The 21,022-nt window shown below is 45.3% G+C and overlaps 1 protein-coding gene across 6 annotated transcripts in view; it reads left to right on the top strand.

The window, feature by feature from the left end:
* The window catches only part of CADM1 (cell adhesion molecule 1), a 321,984-nt gene that overhangs the window by 282,660 nt on the left and 18,302 nt on the right, over positions 1–21,022 (top strand). For 2 of the 6 annotated variants that reach the window (XM_032868541.1, XM_032868542.1), the window contains exons 7-9: positions 2,952–3,124; positions 8,059–8,142; positions 18,611–18,643. In XM_032868541.1, the coding sequence (XP_032724432.1) occupies positions 2,952–3,124; positions 8,059–8,142; positions 18,611–18,643 (290 nt within the window). The remainder of the gene's footprint in view (positions 1–2,951; positions 3,125–8,058; positions 8,143–18,610; positions 18,644–21,022) is intronic. The other 4 variants (XM_032868543.1, XM_032868546.1, XM_032868545.1 and 1 more) reach the window with 3 other exon arrangements.

Raw genomic sequence — 21,022 nt, 5'->3', positions numbered from 1 at the left:
TTTTGCAAGAAATAAGGAATATTCACTGAAAAGGGGGAATAAATACCTGTGGTCGGTTCTTAATGGCCAGGATTGGGAGAAAAATGCAATGCCAGCTAAGATGGAAATCTCGACTAATTCTATTTTATTATCATCAACATGATTGTCAGAACTATCTTCTCTCATGAAAAAAAATAATCCTAATAAATTTTTAGTATGCCCACAATCTAATGATAAATCTGCTACCTTCTGTGCTAATGTCTAAGCTGCCGGGAAGGATGGTTTTCAGACTTAAATTAAGCCGCTGTGATTAGGGCCAGCCGTTGGAAAATGAATCTGCCCTACCTTTAATTTTACTTCTCCTTTCCTCAAAGGAAAGTGACTCCTAGAAATATGTTTGTTCATAAGGAATGGTCCCAGAGCTTTTCTCAAGCAGCCTATGTATGCCCCTGCAGAAGAGAAAGAACATAACACTCTTATTTTATGGAAAAGTACAAAGAAGCTGCTTCCCTGTGGAATGAATGGAAGTGAATTAGGGAAACTGCTGTATATTATCACTAATAGAGCAAAAAAAGCTGCTTTAGTGATGGTGCTGCTTTAGACGTCCATCCCATTTCATCTGGGGAGAGGAGAGAAGCTCTTTCTAAGAGAGTGAAGATTGTTTTTAACTGTTTCTTAAGGAAACAATCCCCAGAACCCTAAGAGGGAACAAGTTAGTGTCGAGATTCTGAGCCCTCAACTTTGAGTGGTCCCCACCAAAACAAAACAAAATAGCATTGAGCTCCCTCTGCTGTCCCTGTGGTATGATTCTTTTTTTCCCCCTCGGAGTTTTTATTAACCAGCCTATCACAGTTTTCATGCTCTGAGCATCTTAAGGAAGGTTCCTGGAAATCTCTGGAGAGCACTGTCCCTGTTACAGCTAAGGCGTGATCTCTGACAAGAGACCGGGGAGCCAGACAGAGGCGGGCTGCCATGCCTCAGCCCTCCCTGTGTCAGGCTTCCCTGACTGCGGGCTAGAGTCTGCTCTGTCTGGCCTCACCATGTGGAGCTTTAAAGATGACCTTTAGGAAGTAGGAGGTGGTCTTGGTTCTGTGGTGCGCCCAAGTTACTTGGTTCGAAATGCTTCAAGCTTTGGCAGAGCAAGCTTTCCCTCCTTTGAACACGGCCAAGGATGCAGATCTTTCTTTCCATAAACTGTCTGGTTACGCCCTGTTTAGTGACTTACCTTGCCTCCAAGAAAATAAGAAATAAAATAAAATCCAGTGGAGGAAAAGAAATAAATGCTCCCAGGCCTCTCACCACTTGTCATACCTATATTCAGCCGTATTAACCACATTTAGAGTATATGGCTTTGCTAAGCTACATTTTGTTTCTGTGGGGATTCCCCCCCCCCAAAGAAGGTAGTATGTTCAGTTGAATGTGCCACAGGGACAGTCAATGACACGTTTCCTTCAGGACATTTATGCCAGAGAAGGTATTTGTTTGTTCCTCCCAGATTGGAACGGGTGGACGGCTGTGTGAGCAAGCCCGCGTTACTCCACTGCGATCCCTTCCAGCATATTACCTATTTATTTTCTCAAGAAATTGCATACAATAAAAATGGTAATTTAGCTTGCCATTAAATGTTGTGAAATCCTCAGCGCTTACCCCCACTGATTGTTTCAGCTGTCAAGCAGCAGGACGTTTGCTCGGAATGCCAGGCAGCCCCATTTGCCGTTGCCTACAAGCAGCACATATGCAGGACTAATTTTTAAATAATTTACTGGGTTGTGATGACAAACCCATGTGTAATTAAAGAAAAATTGTAACTTCACATCCCATTTGAAAGTTGGAATGCTACTCGACAGGGCTAACTCGGGTGTTTGCTCATCATTCAGCACTGGGCCTTTCGGTCCTGTTGCCGCTCCTAGAGGTGGTTCTGGGGACAGACAAGAAGTTACTTCTGTGCCTGCGTCTCTGCTGCCCTTCCTCCAAAATGAGAGCTTCAGGCACAGGCGCCCACATGGCCCCGATGTCACGGGAGGTTGAGGGAGCCGCCTTGAAGAACGCGCATGTTAGATTCAAGGAGTTTGAAAGATAACTTGGTGCATGTGCGGTTTGGGCTCCAGAGCATCTTGTGAAATTGGCTTTTCCCTAATGGACACAAACGTGGCGCTGTAAATCCCTGAAACAAACGCGGCCTCTGAGTGCCAGAAGGAGCCCAGGTGGAGATGCGCCCCTCAGTGACTAACTCGGACCCAGAAGCCTCGCCCTTGAGTCACAGGGTCTGCAGGTGCACATGGAGAGGGAGAGTGTGTGACAGCGAGGGGGACTGGGAGAGCCGGCAAAGCAAGGCATTTAGCAGAGGAACCCATAGATAAGGTGGACTGGCCTGGGGGAGGCAGGTTATGGGTAGGGGTCAAAGAGAAAAGGATTGCGCCTTTCCCCGAATGAACAGAGGTACTTATTCCAACAGCAGAGCTCAAAAGAAAGCAGTGTTCAGATGTAAAAGTCTGTTTCTTTTTGCGAAACTTGAAATCCCTTTAAATATCCTAAGTGGCTTCCAAGCAAGAGTCTTGGTGTATCAGTAACCGTCAGAGTAATGCGTGTATCACTTGCCAAGAATTTGCTGTTTTCCCCCTAATTAATGAGATGATTAATGATGGCTGGGCTCTGTCCTGTTTGGTGTGAAACCACACAGCAGGGCATAAAAATAGGGCACATTGTTTTATTTGCTGATTTGTTAAAGATGAATTGAAAATAATGAGACTCCTGCTTATGGTCCGTTGAAAGTTTTTCAATACCTGATAATGTTTTTTAGAAAAACTTTATTCCAGACAGACTCAGGGGGGACTTCACGGCTGTAATTCTGTTACAGGTCTTTAATCGCGTCACCCTACATGGGACTCTTGTGATGCATGGGTGGGAAGCTGACGCAGACGTCTTGGTGGGAGATAACGAAGCACCCTGTGCCCCTCCTCTTTCCTCTGCAGGCCGGTGATGGTGACCTGGGTTAGAGTCGATGACGAGATGCCTCAGCACGCCGTCCTGTCCGGGCCCAACCTGTTCATCAATAACCTAAACAAAACAGATAACGGTACATACCGCTGTGAAGCCTCTAACATAGTGGGGAAAGCTCACTCGGATTATATGCTGTATGTTTACGGTACGTGGAAAGCTAAACCCGTCTTCTACTAGACTCATTTACATGTAGTTGCTGCTTATGATTCCCTCCCAGAGCTTTTGGTCCGGTTGAAAACCAGAAGCCCATTTGTTTTCTGCAAGACCTTAAAGAAGCCTGGCCTGAGGTGGACCCCATTGTCCCCACCTGGGAGGGCAGTGACTTTCCGTCTCTCCCTCTAATCGTGGGGATTAGATCACAGTCCCTGATCATGCTGAGCAGGAAAGCTGTGTCCTCAGGCACAAGCCGTGGAGACTGTGTTAGAAATAATGACTGCAAAATTCAGCCTTACCAATTAATGGCTATTTAGCTCAGAAAGTTTATTCCCAGTGGTATTTTCCTGTGATATCTGAGCTAGTGTCCTGCTTTGATGAACAGGAGTATCCTGTTTTCAGCATGAAGCTATTCCATTCCCGAAGATGTTGCAAGCCAGTAAATACTTGGAGAAATGATACAGGCTCCTTATGTAGCCACATAAACCACCAGTAGCTCTTCCTTTAGACATGAACACATTTATTTTTAAATTTGTCTGTTTTCTTAATATCTTCTCACAGGATTACTAGAGCATATAGCATCATCAATTGCATTCTCTAACCAGCAAACGTTTCTTGAGCATCTCCTACGTGTCAGACATCTTAGACTTTTTCCCATTTCTTTCTAAATTCATCTATTTGACAGAGAGAGAGAGAGAGTGAAAGAGAGCACAAGTAGGCAGAGAGGCAGGCAGAGTGGGTTGGCAGGGGCCGGCGGGGGAGCCGGCTCCCTGCTGAGCAGAGAGCCCAATGCGGGGCTCGATCCCAGGACCCTGAGATCATGACCTGAGCCGAAGGCAGGGGCTTAACCCACTGAGCCACCCAGGCGCCCGACTTTTTCCCGTTGATATCTTAATGTCAATTTTGTGTGGTGAATATTCTCTCTGTAGTTGAGGAGGGCACTGCTGCTCTAGCCTTAGGATGGCAGACTATGCCTCTTCTGTCCAAAGTCTCTAGGTCAGGTTTATAAAGGAAGCATAGTCATGAACTGAGATGACATGGCATGAGTAACCACAGGCCTGAAAATTTCAGTGTCTTATGAATATACAGATATGTGTGCACATTTCCTTCTTCCTGTTAGCACTGTAAATACATTATCCAGGTATAACTGTGTACACATATACACCCGTACGCACAGAACTATATGTAGGAAATATTGTCTCCATTATGTCTTAGAAACTGGCCCCTTTCCTTTTGAAGAAAACAGGAGTCCGTGTCTTTTTGAGGACGCAGAAGCATGCTTTACCCCCTATCTACTTGGATATTCAAATATAATCCTTATGATCTAATTCTGAGGTTTTAGGCGTCTTATTCTCCCCCTTTTAACATAATGCAGAATTACAAGATCACATCTACCCACCTGATTTGTAAACATCTGAGATGTGTTTTCTGCATACACTACCCACGTTGTCTGTGCTCTATACATGTAAGAGTATTAGTTCTCCCTAGTGGTTGAGGAGATCCCCACGAAGGGAACAGTGATCCCATGTCCATACCAGGGGGTGCCCTGGGCCCCCTTTTCAGTTGATATGACACGTGCCTCAGACTGTTCACGGTCCGCTGATGCCCCCTTTTCAGTTGATATGACCTGTGCCTCAGACTGTTCACGGTCCGCTGATGCCAGAGGCTGGCAGGTAGATCTCCGTCTGTACATGAGGGTTTGAGCCTCCCACAAGCCCCCTGCATTGCCGCCCCCCAGGTCCTCAGTGGCAAATGCCCGCCAGTCTAGGATATGTTTCCATGAGTCAGAAGACTAAGTTATCTGGAAAAACAACTCTGATTTATCATCCCTCCTGTTGCCACCTTTCCAGACAAGAAACATTTTGTGGATTTTGAAGGACACAGATGTCTTTGGAACATGGGATGCCACCTTATGCCTAGCGTTTTTTGAGCACTCCCTGTGTCCCACCATTGCATGTGCATGACCACCTCGAATCTCCCCAGGAACCTCAGGACGTATGCATTATCCTCATCCCATGGTACAGATGAGAGAGGAAGCTTAGGAATGTCACCTAAGCTGCTCAAGGTCTCAGGCTTACTGTGTCTCCAAGCCACGACACTTCTGACTGCCAAGTCTACAGGGACATTGGAGTCTTCCTTTGTAGGGCCTCTGATTCTCACTGCTTCCCGCCAGAACAGTTCCCTCCAACATGAGATGTTTGGACTTAACTCGCCGGGCCAGAGTGCATTATTGAAAGCCAAGAAACATAGCGACCTACCTGTTCTGATAAGCGCATGCGCGCACATTCGAGCGCGCGCGCACACACACATCTCCCTAACCCAGCTTGTCATACTTACCCTCGTCCAGGAATCTGTTAGAGCTATAGGAGTCTACCCACCTCCCTTAAGCTATGCCAGTAGCACTGCCTGGAATGGCGGCTACAAGGCCAACCTGAGGTGTTGCTTGTCTGTTAATAAAATATTCTAGCAGTTGGAGACAAGATGGCGAGTAGATTTTCTTTTCAGAGGTGGTTTATTGTACTACTACTGCAGTAATGTACAAAGTACTTTATGAACCAAGCGTTAACGTGCCTTTAAAATGTTTAATTCTCTGGAAATAACTCCTATACTTGGAGAATCTAGCTGGTTAGTGCCTGAGCCCCAATTGGTTTTGTTCTTTGAGCCTCTATGTGTCAAACACCGCTCATTAGCACCAACTCTGTATTTTCTTAAATAGTGGCCTCACATTGCTCTTATTGCTGGAAATGATCTGAGCAACAAGGTTATACCTGTTAACAGAATCTAATTCATTCAGGTCACTTGAGCCAGATGTGAAGGACAACAGTTACCCCGGTAGTGATGAAAATAATTGAAAGTATGTGATTTTCACAAAACGAAAGGGACCAGTGACCTTTTTTCTGAAGTCTCTGCCCTTGTTAGTCTGGTCCACCCCTTGTTCATAATCGTGTTTTCAAATCATATTTCAAAAATGGACCTTCCATTCCCCTTTGATTATATTGTGGATATCACACATTTTGTGCCAATACTCTGAGAGATGGGTTCAGAAATAGCATTAGAGTGTACCAGGGGGAAGTCTCCCAGGCACAGATGTTCCCTTTCCAGTGATAAACATTGTAATTGAACCAGAACAGAGAAACCACATTAGCTGCTCACATGCTGGGCAGCAGGAGCCTCTCTGGGTACAGCTGAGTTGGGTAGGAGACGGCACGGGATGCCTTCAGACCTTGGCTTGGGGACCCATGCCCCTCGCTCTGCTGTGTCTGTCCCGGTGCCCACAGCAAGATGTGGGAGCAGCCACATGGTCTACTGGGTCCCAGAATGCTTCCTCACCTGGGGCCTCCATGAGAACGAGGCCAGGGAAGCAAGACTGAACAAAAGGTGCCTGTTCATCTGAAAAGGTGGTTTGAAATTACTTAATCATTTCTGCATCTTGGCGGACAGTGAGATGTGTGTGTGTGTGTGTGTGTGTGTGTGTGTGTTTGGTCTTGGGGGGTGGATTTGGTTTTTGTGGGTTTTTTGTTTTTTTTTAGTTTTTGTTGTTTTTGTTTGAATTCCTTTTTGAACTCCAGTGTGAGGCTGCTTTAAACCACTCGTGTCCCCAACTTAAACAAGCACAGTCTTCCACAAGACAGAATCATTTGCTGGTGGTCTTTGCCCATCACAGTCATACACTGTGTATGTGTGAGAGAGGTTGGTTAGGAAAATTAAAACCTCAGATTAGTGATCGATAGTAGGAATCATCTCAAGCAGACCTTACAACCAGGCACCAAAATAGTGTTTTCGTCAACTTTCAGGAAGTTGTACCAAAGCCAATAAAGGTGCAGTATATAATTAAAGTTTTGATGTATTAATTAGACAATCTGAGAGCTCACTTGGAGATAAAAGGACACCAGATGTGTCAGGGAGAAAAAGTTGACGTGCTTTAGATAAAATTTAAAATCAAAAGCCTTCAAATCGTCTTACGCTCTCTTATACCAGAATGATTGCTTAGTTCAAAGTCTCGCTGACAATTTAACACATTCAGTTTGATCATTTGGGCTCGGGATTTTCTTTTTTTCTCTTTCATATTTGCCCTTCCCTTGTCCCCCAAATAATTTCTGAGATGATAGAAGAATATACAGTATATCAAACTTCTGGCGGAGGGTTCCCTCTGGGATTCCTGGCTTGGAGGGTCAAGCCCCGTTTATATCTCATCCTCTTGTTTACAAGAAGGAAGGCGGGCTTTCAGTCTTATCACCGCCGTCCACTCAGGTCAAGCTTTTAACATGAGCAAAGGCAACTAACACATTAATATTTATAAGTTGTAAAATTTATTGACTTTAAAAAAAACAAAATCTCAGGAAAATCTCACATGCCTGGGACTTGATATTTAGTGGTGACATTCTCTCTTCTTTGTATTTATTACGAGCGTAGAAGTAGTTTCACTTCCCGCTGGGATGTATTGATGGGGGATAATGAAGTTACCCGTCATGGAGAGCAGGGGACCAAGAGCACACTCGTCCTTGGCCGATAGCAGCCCTTTCACTGGAGCAGCGTCCTCTCCTCCTGCTTTCTCCCATCTGCAGAAGCATGAAATGAAATGACTCTCGGGCGCAGGGCTGGTTTACCCTCCCCTTTGAAATCAGATTGGGGCGGGGGTGTCCTATTTTGATTTTCCCTCCCTTCTCTCCTTCACATCGCCTCATCCCTACTTTGCATCATTAATACAAATCTTTTTTCTTCTTTTCTTAGCTTTTTCCAAGTAAGGTTTGGGGTTCCAATTACAAGATACAGATCTTCGGTATGGGTGGGGCGGGGAAGCTCTTGGTTTTGGAGGGGGACATCATCAAACAGACATCTCAGTGTCCTCATGCCTTTGTTTTGTCATTACTGATCATTGTTGTGTTCAGCATTGTGGGTTTGATTTTCCTTTTTTTTTTTATCCAGATCCCCCCACAACTATCCCTCCTCCCACAACAACCACCACCACCACCACCACCACCACCACCACCATCCTTACCATCATCACAGGTACGGTACCTTCATGACCACTGAAAATGTCCTGAATGTATATTGTCTTTCTCGTGTGTATGCAAAGAAGCTGGAACGGTCCCTTGAAATCCTTGGAATGTAATGGGTCCTTTATTTTGGAACTTCAGAGACATGAGTTACTTTGTTCTCAAGCTGAATCTTAAGGGCCTCCAAAAATCTTTTAACATCCAGGCATTTAACAGTAGATCAGATATTTTGCAACTTACGCTTAAGAGAGTTCTCTTTTAAGCATCACTGTTCAAAGCAGAATGCTAGGGAAAATGGCCACCTGGCTGTGTAAGAACGTGCCGGTAGCTTAGGCTTAGCCACGGTTGATGAAATGGTAAGTATTCTGCCTTTGGATCTTCTCGTTGTCTTAATTCCATTTTAATTCATATGGAAGAAAAGACACACCCTTTAACGGGCCCAGGGGGCCCATGTTTCGAAATACATCACCCTTCTTCCTGCCCCAGAGAGGACCCACTGACAGTGTTAGAACCTGTGTGTGTTGTCGGGGTCTCAAGGTCAGAGAGAGTCACTGTCCTCTCTGTGCTGGGCACTCATGTACCCATCCCCCACTCCCACCCCCCCGCCCTGGCCTGCTACCCTCAGTTAAATACTGGAGGTATGGACGAGGCAGCCACAGCCTCTGTGGCTTTATCTTTTTCTGGACTGTCTGAGACTCTTCTTCAAAACGAGTTTCATGGTCTCCGACTTGTATCACTGAGGGAGGAGGGATGCCATCCATCCCCTTGCTGGTACTCTGTGGCTCTCATACCACTTGACGTTGCTTGCCAGGGAGCCTCGGAGCTCTGCTGTCTGCTACGGTGGGAAAGCCTATAGTTGCACTATGTCAATTAGACATGCAGGATTTCCTGACATAAGATCTTCCCCCACTGCTGTGTGTGGGTTCCAGCCCCAGAATGTGTCAAAGTGATTATTCTAGGAGGGGGAAATTTTTTTTTCTTTAAAAGAGAACTTCCCCGGTTCATTCTGTTATCCCAGGAGACTGCAAGATCTCTCTGAGCTCCACGCCCCAGGATGCAGGACTTCTGTTAAAACACTGAATCTATAATTCATCATTCTTTGTGTGTAGACCCTCTTTACCACCCTAGATAAGGCAGCTGTGCTTTACACTGACTTTCTGGAGACGCTCTTGGTCTTCACAGGAGTTGGTGGGACAAGCATGACGAAAATCCAGAGTGTTCTATGGAAGAGGACGTTTATGAAAGAAGATGGTAGATCCCCTAGTCTGTTTTCTTCACCTTCCTAACCCATCACAGTGGGACAAAGAGAATGTTAGAGAAAGCCACTAGTGAGGATTTTCTGTCTGCTGTTTATGCAACCATCAGTGCCTGCACTTAAAATCTTCCGAAAACCCATCAATTGGTTATTGTGCCTCACTCTAAACTCCGCTCCATCCAGGCTGCTTCCGAAATCCTCGTCTGTGCGTATTTCGTGTTTCAGTTTTGCTCTTCCTTCTGCTGCTTAAGCAAAAGCTTGTTAGCATAGCGCGCAGACTCCTCCCACTTTCTGCTTCATTGCTGAGCACAGCAAAGATGCTTCCGCCTTCCTGATTCCAGGTCAGCCACCCTCTCCGCTGTCCACACCGGGAGCTAGGTTTTTACCTTTTGTGATTTCTTGCCGCTTATCCAGGTTGTAAACTGAATTAGGCTTGAGCTCTCGATAGTAGGTTTTCATGAAATTTCCTGTGAATGGCCCTTTGGACGTCCGTGTGAATTACACCTCCATCCCCCACTGCCCTTTTGCAGTAGTCGGTTCATCTTTGCAGAAGGGGCCCTGGGATGAGCCAGCCCTTAACTACCTCTCATTCTAGAGGGTTCCCTCTAGGTGACTGTGGCTAGGCAGGTCTATATTTTAAGGCAGTGGAGGCCTCTCTCACTCTGTAGAAATGCCCCATTTCTCCAGAACACGGAAAAACACTTTTCATCTGTGTCTGGCCTCTCGCTAACTCAGGCTGGTTTTTGTTTTGTTTTGTTTTTAAGACCTTTGCTAGCACCCCCTGAACTCCAACCCCCTCACTCTGTGCAACACAGCAGAGGTGCCTCTGCTCCCAGCTCTCAGCCTTCACCCCCACCGAAAGCTTTTCTTGTGTCCTCAAACAGCTACAAGTCGCTGTTATCACCGTTCCAAGCAGAGAGACTCCATGTAAGAGGAAATCTTCAGAGCAAACAGTCCTGTATTCCCATCCACATCGAAGGTACCTTTAAACAGGGGTTTGTCTTGGCTTCGGTCTCTCTGCTCCTGACCTCGAGGCTCCAGGGGATGCCCCATGAGCTCCCAGATACACGGTAGCCTTTCGGCACCAGCACTTAAACCCTGGCCACACACACAGGGCATCTGTGGCTGTGAACACCCAGATTCTCCCTGGCACCCCCAAGAGTAGTTAGAGCAAAACTGCCACTGAAACACATCGTAGGCTCTGCTGCCTTAACGGACATGATCTTCTAGGCTTGCTGGGTCTTAACAAACAGCTTCCATGTATTTATCTTGCCTAGGAAGTACACTCGTGGATTTTAACATTTGCTCCTTACTTCAAACAGATTAAAGGTTATGGAGCTGAATGAGCCTGTGTCCCATTTTAAAGGTCCAGGCTATCCCTGAGATTTAGACTGGTTCCTAAAAAATCTTCCAGACCGGATCTTGACAAATGGATAGCTAAATTAATTTCCACTCTTCTCTCTTGCACTGTTCGCTACATAACAGCCACCCGTTAGCCTTAAAAGCTGCAACAGCTAAATCCAGTGACAGTAACATAAAGCCTGAGCTTTAAAAAAAAAAAAAAAAGAAAGAAAGAAAAAAAAAGAAAAGAAAAAGAAGCAGCCCACAGTCCTCCATTTCTTTTCTCCCACTCACACACAATAACTGAAACCCATTCCCCAGGTCAGAGTTTCATTACAAGAAAATGTACAAATGTGAGAGAAAAATATTTTTAAACTTGAAAGGCCATAGTTGATTTCTGATTCCTTGGAAAGGAGGTGCTCCGGCACTATCTTTTATCTTCCATAACCAGGGTAATCGAATTGTTTTCCTTGTTAGAGAGGCAGACCATCATCGAGTCCTCAGTTGCCCGGCTCCCTCAAAAGCAGGTTAAAGATCCTCAGAGGGGAGAAATCATGATCCCAGTCCGAGGTGATATTGCCATCGTGACTCCTACACCTACCTGCCTGGTGGGAGGAGCAGGGGAGCTCTTTCTCCCGTCTCAGGTGCATGGAGCAGGTCTCCTGACCTTCGCATGACGGCACACACCTCTAGCAGCAGACTGATCTAGGGGAGGAATTTTTGAAGGCTCTGGGGTACTGAATGGAGTATTTGATGTCAACTCGCCCCATCATCCTTGTCGCAGCTTTGCAACCATTAGGCCGTTCCTTCATTAGACTCTCTCTCTTTAATTTTAAAAAAAACCATTGGAGAGTTGGAATTGAAATGGGAGCCATCCAGAGCCTCACTATAATTCGCCATGAGCTTCTTGGGTGTCTCTCCCATCTCATGCACACTGGTATTCTGATCAGGTACATCTGTTCCGATTAGGGCAGTTGGCAGCCCCCTGCTTTTTTTTTTTTCTAATCACATCAAGTTGTCCATGTGGTTTCATTTACAAAGATACATGCTGTGATATTGAAGAGCAAACCACGTTGTCCAAATTGTCCCCAGAGCCCTCTGTTAAAATAGAGGGCCAGCCAAACCATCCCCTGGGCTCAGAGTCCTTCATGCAGATTCTACTCCAAAATTAGAACCGAAGAGAAACGGGGGGGGGGGTAGTGGGGAGGGGTCTTTTGTTTTGTTTTGTGTTTGGAATTTTCTTTGAAATTAGCTGACTTGAGGTATGAGGTGTGGATAAAATTGGATCCAGCTTCTTCCTCTAGCCATCGCCATCTTAGGAAAATAGTGTTTCCCTCCCTAGATAATGTGGATATTGTATTGTTTCTGCTTGGTCCTGTCCTTTGATGAGGAGTCTACCTTAGAAAGCAACACAGTGATCGGTTATAAGCACCCTTGGCAGCTTCAGTAGGAAATTCAGGCTCACTGGGGCCGGGGGGAGGGGGGCCAACCTGTAGGTCACTGTACATGTGACTGTCATAAATTAAAACATTAAAATCACTTTAGAATAAGAAATGAATAGCCACAGGGCCAAGTCCTAGAACACATTTAAAAATCCTTTCACAGGAATGAAATAGGTCATTTCTAAATGAGTTTTTCCTCTTTTTTAAAGTACGTATCCAATTCAGTATTTTGTGTTTCCTGGGGAAGAAAACAGCACTGTTCTTCTGCTTGGTATCTAAGCACTCCAAACTCAGGGTACCTTGGAGAAAGTGAGTCCCAGCCCACAGGCCCACGCTGTTACCTTGGCTTTCATAGTCTGATATCCTAAGCCGTTGTGTGTGTGATGCGTATCCAGGCCCATACACCTGAGTGTGGTCCTTCTCCTTCAGAGATGCTCAGAGCACTCCAAGTGCGGGAGGCCCAATACCATGGCACGTGTTTCCAGTTTCTTAAATACGGAGGAAAGAAAGACACCTGTACTAACCTCACCCTGTACCAGGACCCTCAAAACAACACTTAGAGAGCCTGGTCTCACCTGGAGCCACTTCTCCAGGTCTTAGCCTCCTCTGTGCTGCGGGTGTTTGCATGGTGCCAAGGGCTATATGCTTATCCACCAGCTTTTAGGCATTCATTTAACAAATACCAAGCCCTTGTAATACATAAAGTATTATGCTAGTGCCTGGGGAGGCAGAAAATTCCTTAAGCCCCTTAAAATGTGGTAGAGAGACTAGGTTCTCCACCCTGGAACCCAAGAGTGGGAGGTGCTCTGCATGGAGGGCCCACCCTGCGGCCAGAGCAGGACTGGGGAGAGCTTCGCAGGTGAAGTAGCTTGGTCTGCCATCAAGGAATGCATAGAATGGGGGTACGAAAGAACGGCGTTCTGGAAAGTAAGCATGATGGCCCAACTTCAAGCATTCGTCTGCAGTGTGTGTGTGTGTGTGTGTGTGTGTGTGTGTGTGTGTTTACTTTCCAGGCATATATTAAGCCACTGTTGCTAGGACATACACAACTTTCATTCTAGAGTGTTTACTAAATTCCCTTTTTTTCCAGAGTTGGCTTCTACTCCATAAAGACCGTGTACCACTCATCCTTTACTGAATACTTACTGAATGTTACTCCTGGGCCAGTGTGCCTGGTAACAAGCATATCACGAGGGCACTAGAAAATACGCATGAGCCCCCTTCTCAAGTTTTTGCCCCCAAATTGCATGGCCCTTCCTTTTCATACTGTCTCCACTGTGTACATTTTTATTTTGCTGATGATTAGAGACCCATTACCAATAGCATCATGGCCAACCAGCTCTTGACCCATGCTGATTTATGAGGGAATGGAAGCAGTGAGAACGCTGCAGTAACAAAGCTCACTTGATTCTGCCTTTTTTTTTTTTTTTAAAGAAATGAGAGGTGGGAACAGAGTTTCTTTTTTCTATTGCTTCCATCACAATTCCCATACTTTTAGGTTCCTTGTTTTAAACGAATCCAAGAGATGAGGACTTGAAAGGTTTCCATACTGAAGATTCATCCTCAGTTCAGAAAACTAGCATCATACATATGGGTTTCTTGGGCTTAGAAAGTGATCGTTGGGGCTGTCTTGATGGTGGAAAGGGTAGGACTTGAAAGGACCCTTCCGCAATCTAGCCGGAGATGACTAGAAGCTCCTATTTCTAGAACCCGTCCCTCTCCACCTTCACCCTCCTCTTCTGTTCCTCCCCTCCCCTACGCCTTCCCCCCTACTTCCCCTTCCTCCACCCAGACTTCCAACCCAGGGTCGACTACTACTAAGACTAGAACAATGAGTCATTTTCCTTGTGAGATGAAACCCCTGTATGGGTTTCTGTTATTTTCAGAACATCTGGTTTGCAAATGAAAAGATCTCAGGGGCACAGCAGCACTAGGGAACAATTCTGAAGAAGCTTTTAACAAAACTTGAAATTGCTTAACAAAAAACCAATCCACTCCCCACCTTGCTGTTCCCTGGTGCCCTACCCCATAACCCGCCTTACCCCATAACCCCTTCCGCCCCCCCCCCCCCCCCCCCAAGGAGGAGAGGGTGACTTTAAGAAGTAAGAGAGCTTTATCAAGACTTCCCTGTTTGGGCCTTTTAGCTTCTGTTCTGTTCTTGTCCCCTTTTTTCCCAGCCCCTGAGAAATGGGAGTTTAATTAAAGCATAACATAGTTGGAAAGAAAATTAACTGAGAATCCAGTAGAAAATAAATTTCGAAATTTAATTTTCCGGCACGTATTTTTGCTTTCAATAGATTTCAAATAAGTCAGAAATAAATAAAGAAACGAATTTAAAAAACTATATTTAATATATATTGGCTGGCGAAACACAACTATGAAAATAAAATTGTCAGGGGAATTCCTCGCCTGCCCTAGTGTCTAGATTTAAAGCAGCTCCGTAACACAAACTGAAGGGGAATTCAATTAAGAAAACCCATTGGCTCCTTATTGACTTTAGTTAAGAAAATAAACTCGGGGAAAGTGTATTAAAATATGTCTGGACTGCTTAGTACGCTTCCATTTAAGCTTATGACAATCAAAATGGGAGAATTTAAATTCTTTACAATTAAGCTCTGCTTCTGAGCAGATTGGGTTCTCTAGGTTATTACACTGTGCATTTTTTAACGTAGATCCTGCACACGCGCACCCCAAAATGCAGTCTCACCGTGAATCGGGGCGTTCTAAAGCAGGAGCACCACGGAGCAATTGGAGAAGAAAAAGTATTTAAGGTTGTGAATTTAATTTTGTTCTAGGATTTTCATTTTCATTTATGGCACCCGTTGTGTGTGAGACCACGGACTAATTTATGGATTAGTTTTAAACCCCCAGTCTGTCACACTCAATGAACAATTCTAAGTTGGAGAGAATCCATATGAAAGGATTAGAATGTGCCACAGCGGAGCTTACACATGACTGTTTCAACTAAATATTGCCCAGCTGCCTCTCATGCAGCAATTTTTTTTTTTTTTTTTTTTGGCTACTTGGTTAAACGGCTACAGTCTCTAATCTCACACATTGTCAGAGCCTTTTCATTCTGTAAATATCTTATACTGCCACATGAAATATAGGTGATGTTTAATTTATTCAAGATAGGATGCCATAAACTGTTGGTATGGCCAGGAGACCGAGGAGTCAGTATTTCGTGAAATGTGCATCTTTCAAAACGTGCAGGGTCTGCCCTCGGATACCTTGTTTGATGATACTCGTAAAACAGCCCGAGAGGGACTATTAAGGCCACGCACACTGACTGGGTTTGCAGGAACCTGGGATTGTTTTTTTGTTGTTGTCGTTGACCATATAAAGTAAGTATACAATAAATTTGCCCTGTTGTAATTAAAATTAAAATCAAGACAATAGCTCAGCAAGGCCTTTTTCATTCCCTAACCCTATAGCGTCTGAAGCCCAACTCAACTCTTTGTGACCTCTTTCTCTCCGATGAGTTTCTAAAGGCAGCAGCAAAAAGCAGTTGAAAACAAGTCTTTGTTAGGACAATTAGGCGCTGTCATTTTTCAAGCTAATGACAGCGTTTCTAACTTGTATTGGAAGTGGACTCCTTGCGTTTTGCCCATACACTCCGAATGTGACCCAACAATGGAGTGACCCCACGAGTTGATTCACAGGGGTGGCCTGGCACCTCTCGCCAATCTTCTGATTAAGACACCCCGAATAAATCCCACTTCACAGAGCGGCACTCCCTTCAGAGCCAGGGTGTCTGCGGTTTCTGCATGAAGTCATAATGCAATTAGGAAGGAGAATTAGATTCTGTCACACTGCTCTCCTGCGGGGAGCACAAAGTCACTTCTAAAGAATTTTTTTTTTTTAATTCTTTACTTGGAATAGCCTCTGTTCAGAGAGCATACCAGATGCTCTTAGAGAAATAGAATCGGTGCCTCCCCCAACACTCCCTCACACCCCCTTCGAACTCTGTGGCCAACCTATGTGTCTGCTGCGTTCCCCTGCTTTGTTGCTGACCATGGCCTTGCCACTTCCAGCCACAGTGACTTGTGTGGTTTGACTCGAACGTGTGTTTGCTTTTAACTGTCCTAGAAAATGTTTCCACCCCCCCACCCCACCCCCACCGCATCCCTTTCTCCTCCTGTTTTGGGTGCAATTGATGGATTTCCTGTCCCCATACTGGGGAAGCAAGCTGCACTGTGGACTGGGCTCATTCATTTTCTAGTGCCCACAAAGAAGCTGACGCCTAGGGTCACTTAACTTAGTTTCATGATAAAGTGGGCAGCACGGTGATGTAGGAAGACGGTAAAAGGAGCAGTCATCAGCTCATGCTAAGATAGGAGTTTTGAGGGCTCTAACCTCTAGGATTTACTCCACCTCCTCTCTTTCATGTTTATGCTACTTATTGACCTGCTAAGATCACAGCCTATGAGAAGCGCTACTATAAAAATAACCAAAGTATTTATTACCTTTTTTTTTTATTTTGTAAAGGAGCCAGTGCCTATCCATAAAATGTGTTAGCGTGTATATAAATGTTTCTGTACAAATGTGCATTTGATCTTACCCCTTAAGCTGAAAGCACCTGAAACTAACACTTGACTTGGATGTTTCAAGTAAGGAGATGTGTCAACTGTGTCATGACGATCCCGTGTAGTGATGTTTCAACTGTACAATTTTTGGTATTGTTTTTTACTGCTATTTTATGCATACAGACTTGACTTGTAAGTATTGTGTTTTTATGCAGTGTATTTTATGTTTTTCTTTCCTTCATCAATTCTTCAGAAACTCAGCTATAAGTTACGTTAAAGCTACAGTGGCTTCTCAGACTGCTGGTTAATCCTGGCTCCTTAGAAGGGCTGCAATTGTTTTGATGGTTATAGGGTCCTGAGGAAAGCATGCCAACTGAGGGGGAACACCGGTGTGAATTCATGTATCCTGATTTGCAGATCAGAAGCACCAGGCTCGTTTGACCAGAAAAAAAAAAGAAAAAAATGTGGCATTCCATTGCATTTAAACATTGCCTGTGTCGAGTCCGGAATAGTCTTTTGGAGTCTCTAGAACTCATGAAAATAATTACCAGCTTAAATAGCTATGTTAAGGGTGGGAGGTAGGGGAACAGATAACTACTTGCAGTTTCAACCAAGAACGCCACCCCAGCCAGAGATGACGAGTTCATGTCACCATCCCTCCCTGGCCAGATGGGGATAGTGGAAAGAAGCATACTGGAGAGGTGTAGACTCGAACACGAAAGCATGGCCAGATGGGTTGACTTTGGAATGAAGTTGGCCACAGGAGTGGTGTTTAAAAAAAAAAAAAGACGACTGGAAAAAGAATGTCATCGTGCATTTTATTAGATATTTATCCCACTTTCCCTCTAGCCAGAAATAAAAAGAAAATTTCTTGAGCCCCTTGCGCCATTCCCTGTGAAGAGGAGCCAGAACAGCACGCCTGGTTCGAAGCCCAGCAGAAGGAGGAAACTTGCACAGCATCGGAAATGGAAGAAGAAAGAGACCACGGTTTCTTCCACAGCAAGTGCATCTGGCAACGCGAAGGTGGCCACAAAGGCAGGGGGCTCCCTGCAGCTCCCCACGGCGAACATGGTGCTGCCCTGGGAGCAGAGGGATGGCTGGATACTGTGGTTTGTGGAAAGTCACGTGATCGGAAGTGGTGTTTGGCCAATTGTGTGGACTCGGGTGTGTCCATGGTGGTCTTCTGCTCTTAGGTTGTAACCCAGGGAGTGCTGCAAAGTGAAGAAAGGATTCCTGGTGGCCGGGAGAGGGGGGTGGGGGGGGGGGGTTGTGTACAGAAACTTTATCGGGAAACTGTTAATATGCTCATTCCCATGGCCTCCCCGTCCGTGGAACTTTCCAGCTGAACACTGCCAAAATAATTCCGTGGGATGGAAAACTTGAGCTCACGTGTTCATGTACAGGCATCTGAGCGTAGCCACAGAGGATCCTCAAAGTGTGATTGTTTGATGCCTAATGGGCAGTCACAAAGCCCGGGCGCCTGCGTGGGCCGGCTTCAGACAAAGGCAATGTTTGAATGTACGAATCCCTTGCTCCGCCAGCCTGCCGACTGAGCTTTTCCGCCCCAGTCCTGAGCCTTTATGTGTTCAGAGCCACCGAGTCTGCGCTGGTGTTTCCCCTCACTTTGCATGTTCCCCCGACTATGGACGAGCAAGTAGATGTGTCCTGGCAAGACCCCCAGAACCACAGAATTGACTGTTTTCCTCACTGGCTCGCAGCTTTGAGCTGAAGGCATGTCTTAAAACAGTGCAACTCACTTCAAATGCTTTTTGCTTTTCATTTATTATTGCTTGTCACGCGATGTTCTTTGAAAGCTTGCTCATATATTATCTGTTCCATTTTTTTCCATTTTCCCTTTTTTTGCATGCCGTTCCTCCTGTTTCCTCCCTTCCTCCAATCCTCTGTTCCCGTCTGTAGACACGGCAGCGACGACAGAACCCGCAGTTCACGGTTGGTATCACATTACTGTTTATCTACTTTCTCAGCGCTGCTGAGAGGCAAGGCAAGCCTGGGAAAAAGAGAAATGCAGTCTTCAAGGGAAATCGTATTTCGAGTAGACTGATCTCATACATAGACTGTAATTTTGAAGGCTTGAAAGGATGTCGAGTCTTGTCATTTCTGTTGTGAGTTCAGGAGCCCATGGTTGCCGTCTGGAGGGAGGCCAGTGACTGTCAGGCCAGGATGCGGGAGACCCGGCCACAGGTGGCCCTTATGGATAGAGCGCCACCAGACCCCAAAACACGAGGGATTTCAAAAATGAATATTGACCTAAAAATCATGGCCTTTGGATTAAAGGCCCAGTTCCTTTCTTCGTTGATAGGCTAGAGTCCCAGGTACATTTGGAAGAGGGGTCATTCTTGACACTCAGTAGTTGAGGCCGTGAAGGACAGGTAAGGGCAGAAGGATAGTCCTGTTTAAATTCACGAGGTGGTGGCAGGGGAGGGCATCGCTCTTCTCTTAATTATGTTCCCCATCATAGCTCCCTCTGCAAACCCGGGCCAGTTCACTCTTAATTTCCATGTGTGCACGCAGGCTTATGCTAGCTAGCACTGGGCAGGAAACCTCTCCAAGCCAGGAGGGACACCAGATGTAAATTTTAACAGCATTAAGTGGGACTGAAAAGATCACTTGTGTGCGGGTATCTCGTAGGCAAAATACTACAAAGTTGGCTAAGGTTGTAAACAAAAAGTGACTAAAAAAGAAAAAACAAAACAGCCATTGGGACATTCTTTTCTATTTCCTCTCTGATTTACCAGGTTGGAAGAAGCCCATTAACTTTTCTGTGTCTCTCCAATCAGGAAATTAGAATCATGTTTCATCTGTATAGGACTTCATTCCCTAACTCTAACCTTAGTGATATTGTGCTTGGAGAAGTGATGTTACAAATCGAGCTAAATTTTAATAATTGAGTTCAAGGGGATTTTTTGGTAAAAGGCCTATTGAAATCATTTAGCACATTGTACAGGGCTGGACTCCACCATTTAAGCGACAGGGGGTGATCAGCCAAGCCTTATAGCAAAACATTTCTTCCTAGCACAGACTGACTTCCTTAAAACAGACCTACATTTGAGGACTTGGCAGTTGGAAATCTCTAAGTGAAACCCGTCCTATGTGAGCTGTCCCCGAAGGTCAGGCCTTGATGCTTGGCCCCCTGCCCCCAGTCCCCATTTGGACTTTCTGATGAGGAATTCCAAGAGAGCAAAATGAACTTGGGTGTGGAGCATTATTTTCATCCCCACACCCCTCCCGCCTCACCTGGCCCTTTCCTGTCACCGGGCACAGAAGGAAAAAGTAAAGGGCCAAATACACTGGCAATCATGAGAAATCAATTAGGTATAAAACCTCCACTTTCTAAGGTAATGCCCCATAGTGCTTGCTACAGCTCAGGCACTGCACTCCATTAAGCTTAGTTATTTGTAGGTTTCATCATTAATTGAGCACTTCCTGACTTTTATCGATTAGTCGCAGAGCTTTAAGGCTATTTTAATGCCGTTCAAGAGATTTTGTTCTGTTCTTTTTAAGATGATTTAAGTTCTGAGCTTCCTATAATTGACTCCAGGGTCAAACGTAGCCTATATGATTCCTGAATTCTGTGAGATCTTTGAAGAAATATTGATCATTTATCTCCTAAGACTCCAGAGTTCTATTTGCTAGGTCCCTTCGATAAAATCCATGTACTTACGGGACTCTGATGGATGTAAGTCTTGGAGTTGGCTGAGGTATTCCAAGTAGGAAATACGTTCCCTGATCTGAAAAATGAGAAGTTAACCTAGGGCCCCATCATGGTCTAGGACACAGTTTTTGGTCAGATGTTTCTTCCTGGAAAGAGAAAGTGACGGTGATCTCTCTTTTGTAGTGTAACAAAGAGACACTTGGAATCAGGCTTTCTAGCATTCCTGGGGCAGAGAACAGAGAAGCAACCACTGCCTTATTAGTTCAGGGACAGCGATACACCACCAAGATGATGTTCACTGGCTGACAGCCAAGAAATGTTGGGGAGGAAGAAAAAGAGTTTTCCCCTCCCCCCCCCCCCACATCCATACACGCTATTCCTTACCAGCAGGAGGACAGAAGTGATAACCCAGGATGGTCCCCTATGTATAAACACATTCTCCTAACTTGTCTGATACCCTCATAGTGTCCTCGTATAAACACATTCTCCTAACTTGTCTGATACCCTCATAGTGTCCTCACAAAGAGGTCCTACCACCCACAGCAAACTGCTTTAATGAAAGCCAAAGGAGTATCTAGAATCTTCCTTGATGGAGGGGAAACGGTCTTCAGGTCAGTCGTTGGGGTAGAAAATGTGATAGGATATGGTGGAAACTA

The sequence above is a fragment of the Lontra canadensis genome, unplaced genomic scaffold, assembly GCF_010015895.1.
Source record: "Lontra canadensis isolate GAN:19392208 unplaced genomic scaffold, GSC_riverotter_1.0 scaffold36, whole genome shotgun sequence".
NCBI lineage: Eukaryota > Metazoa > Chordata > Mammalia > Carnivora > Mustelidae > Lontra > Lontra canadensis.
The sequence above is the reverse complement of the archived record's forward strand: the minus strand, read 5'-3'. Positions and strand labels throughout refer to the sequence as shown.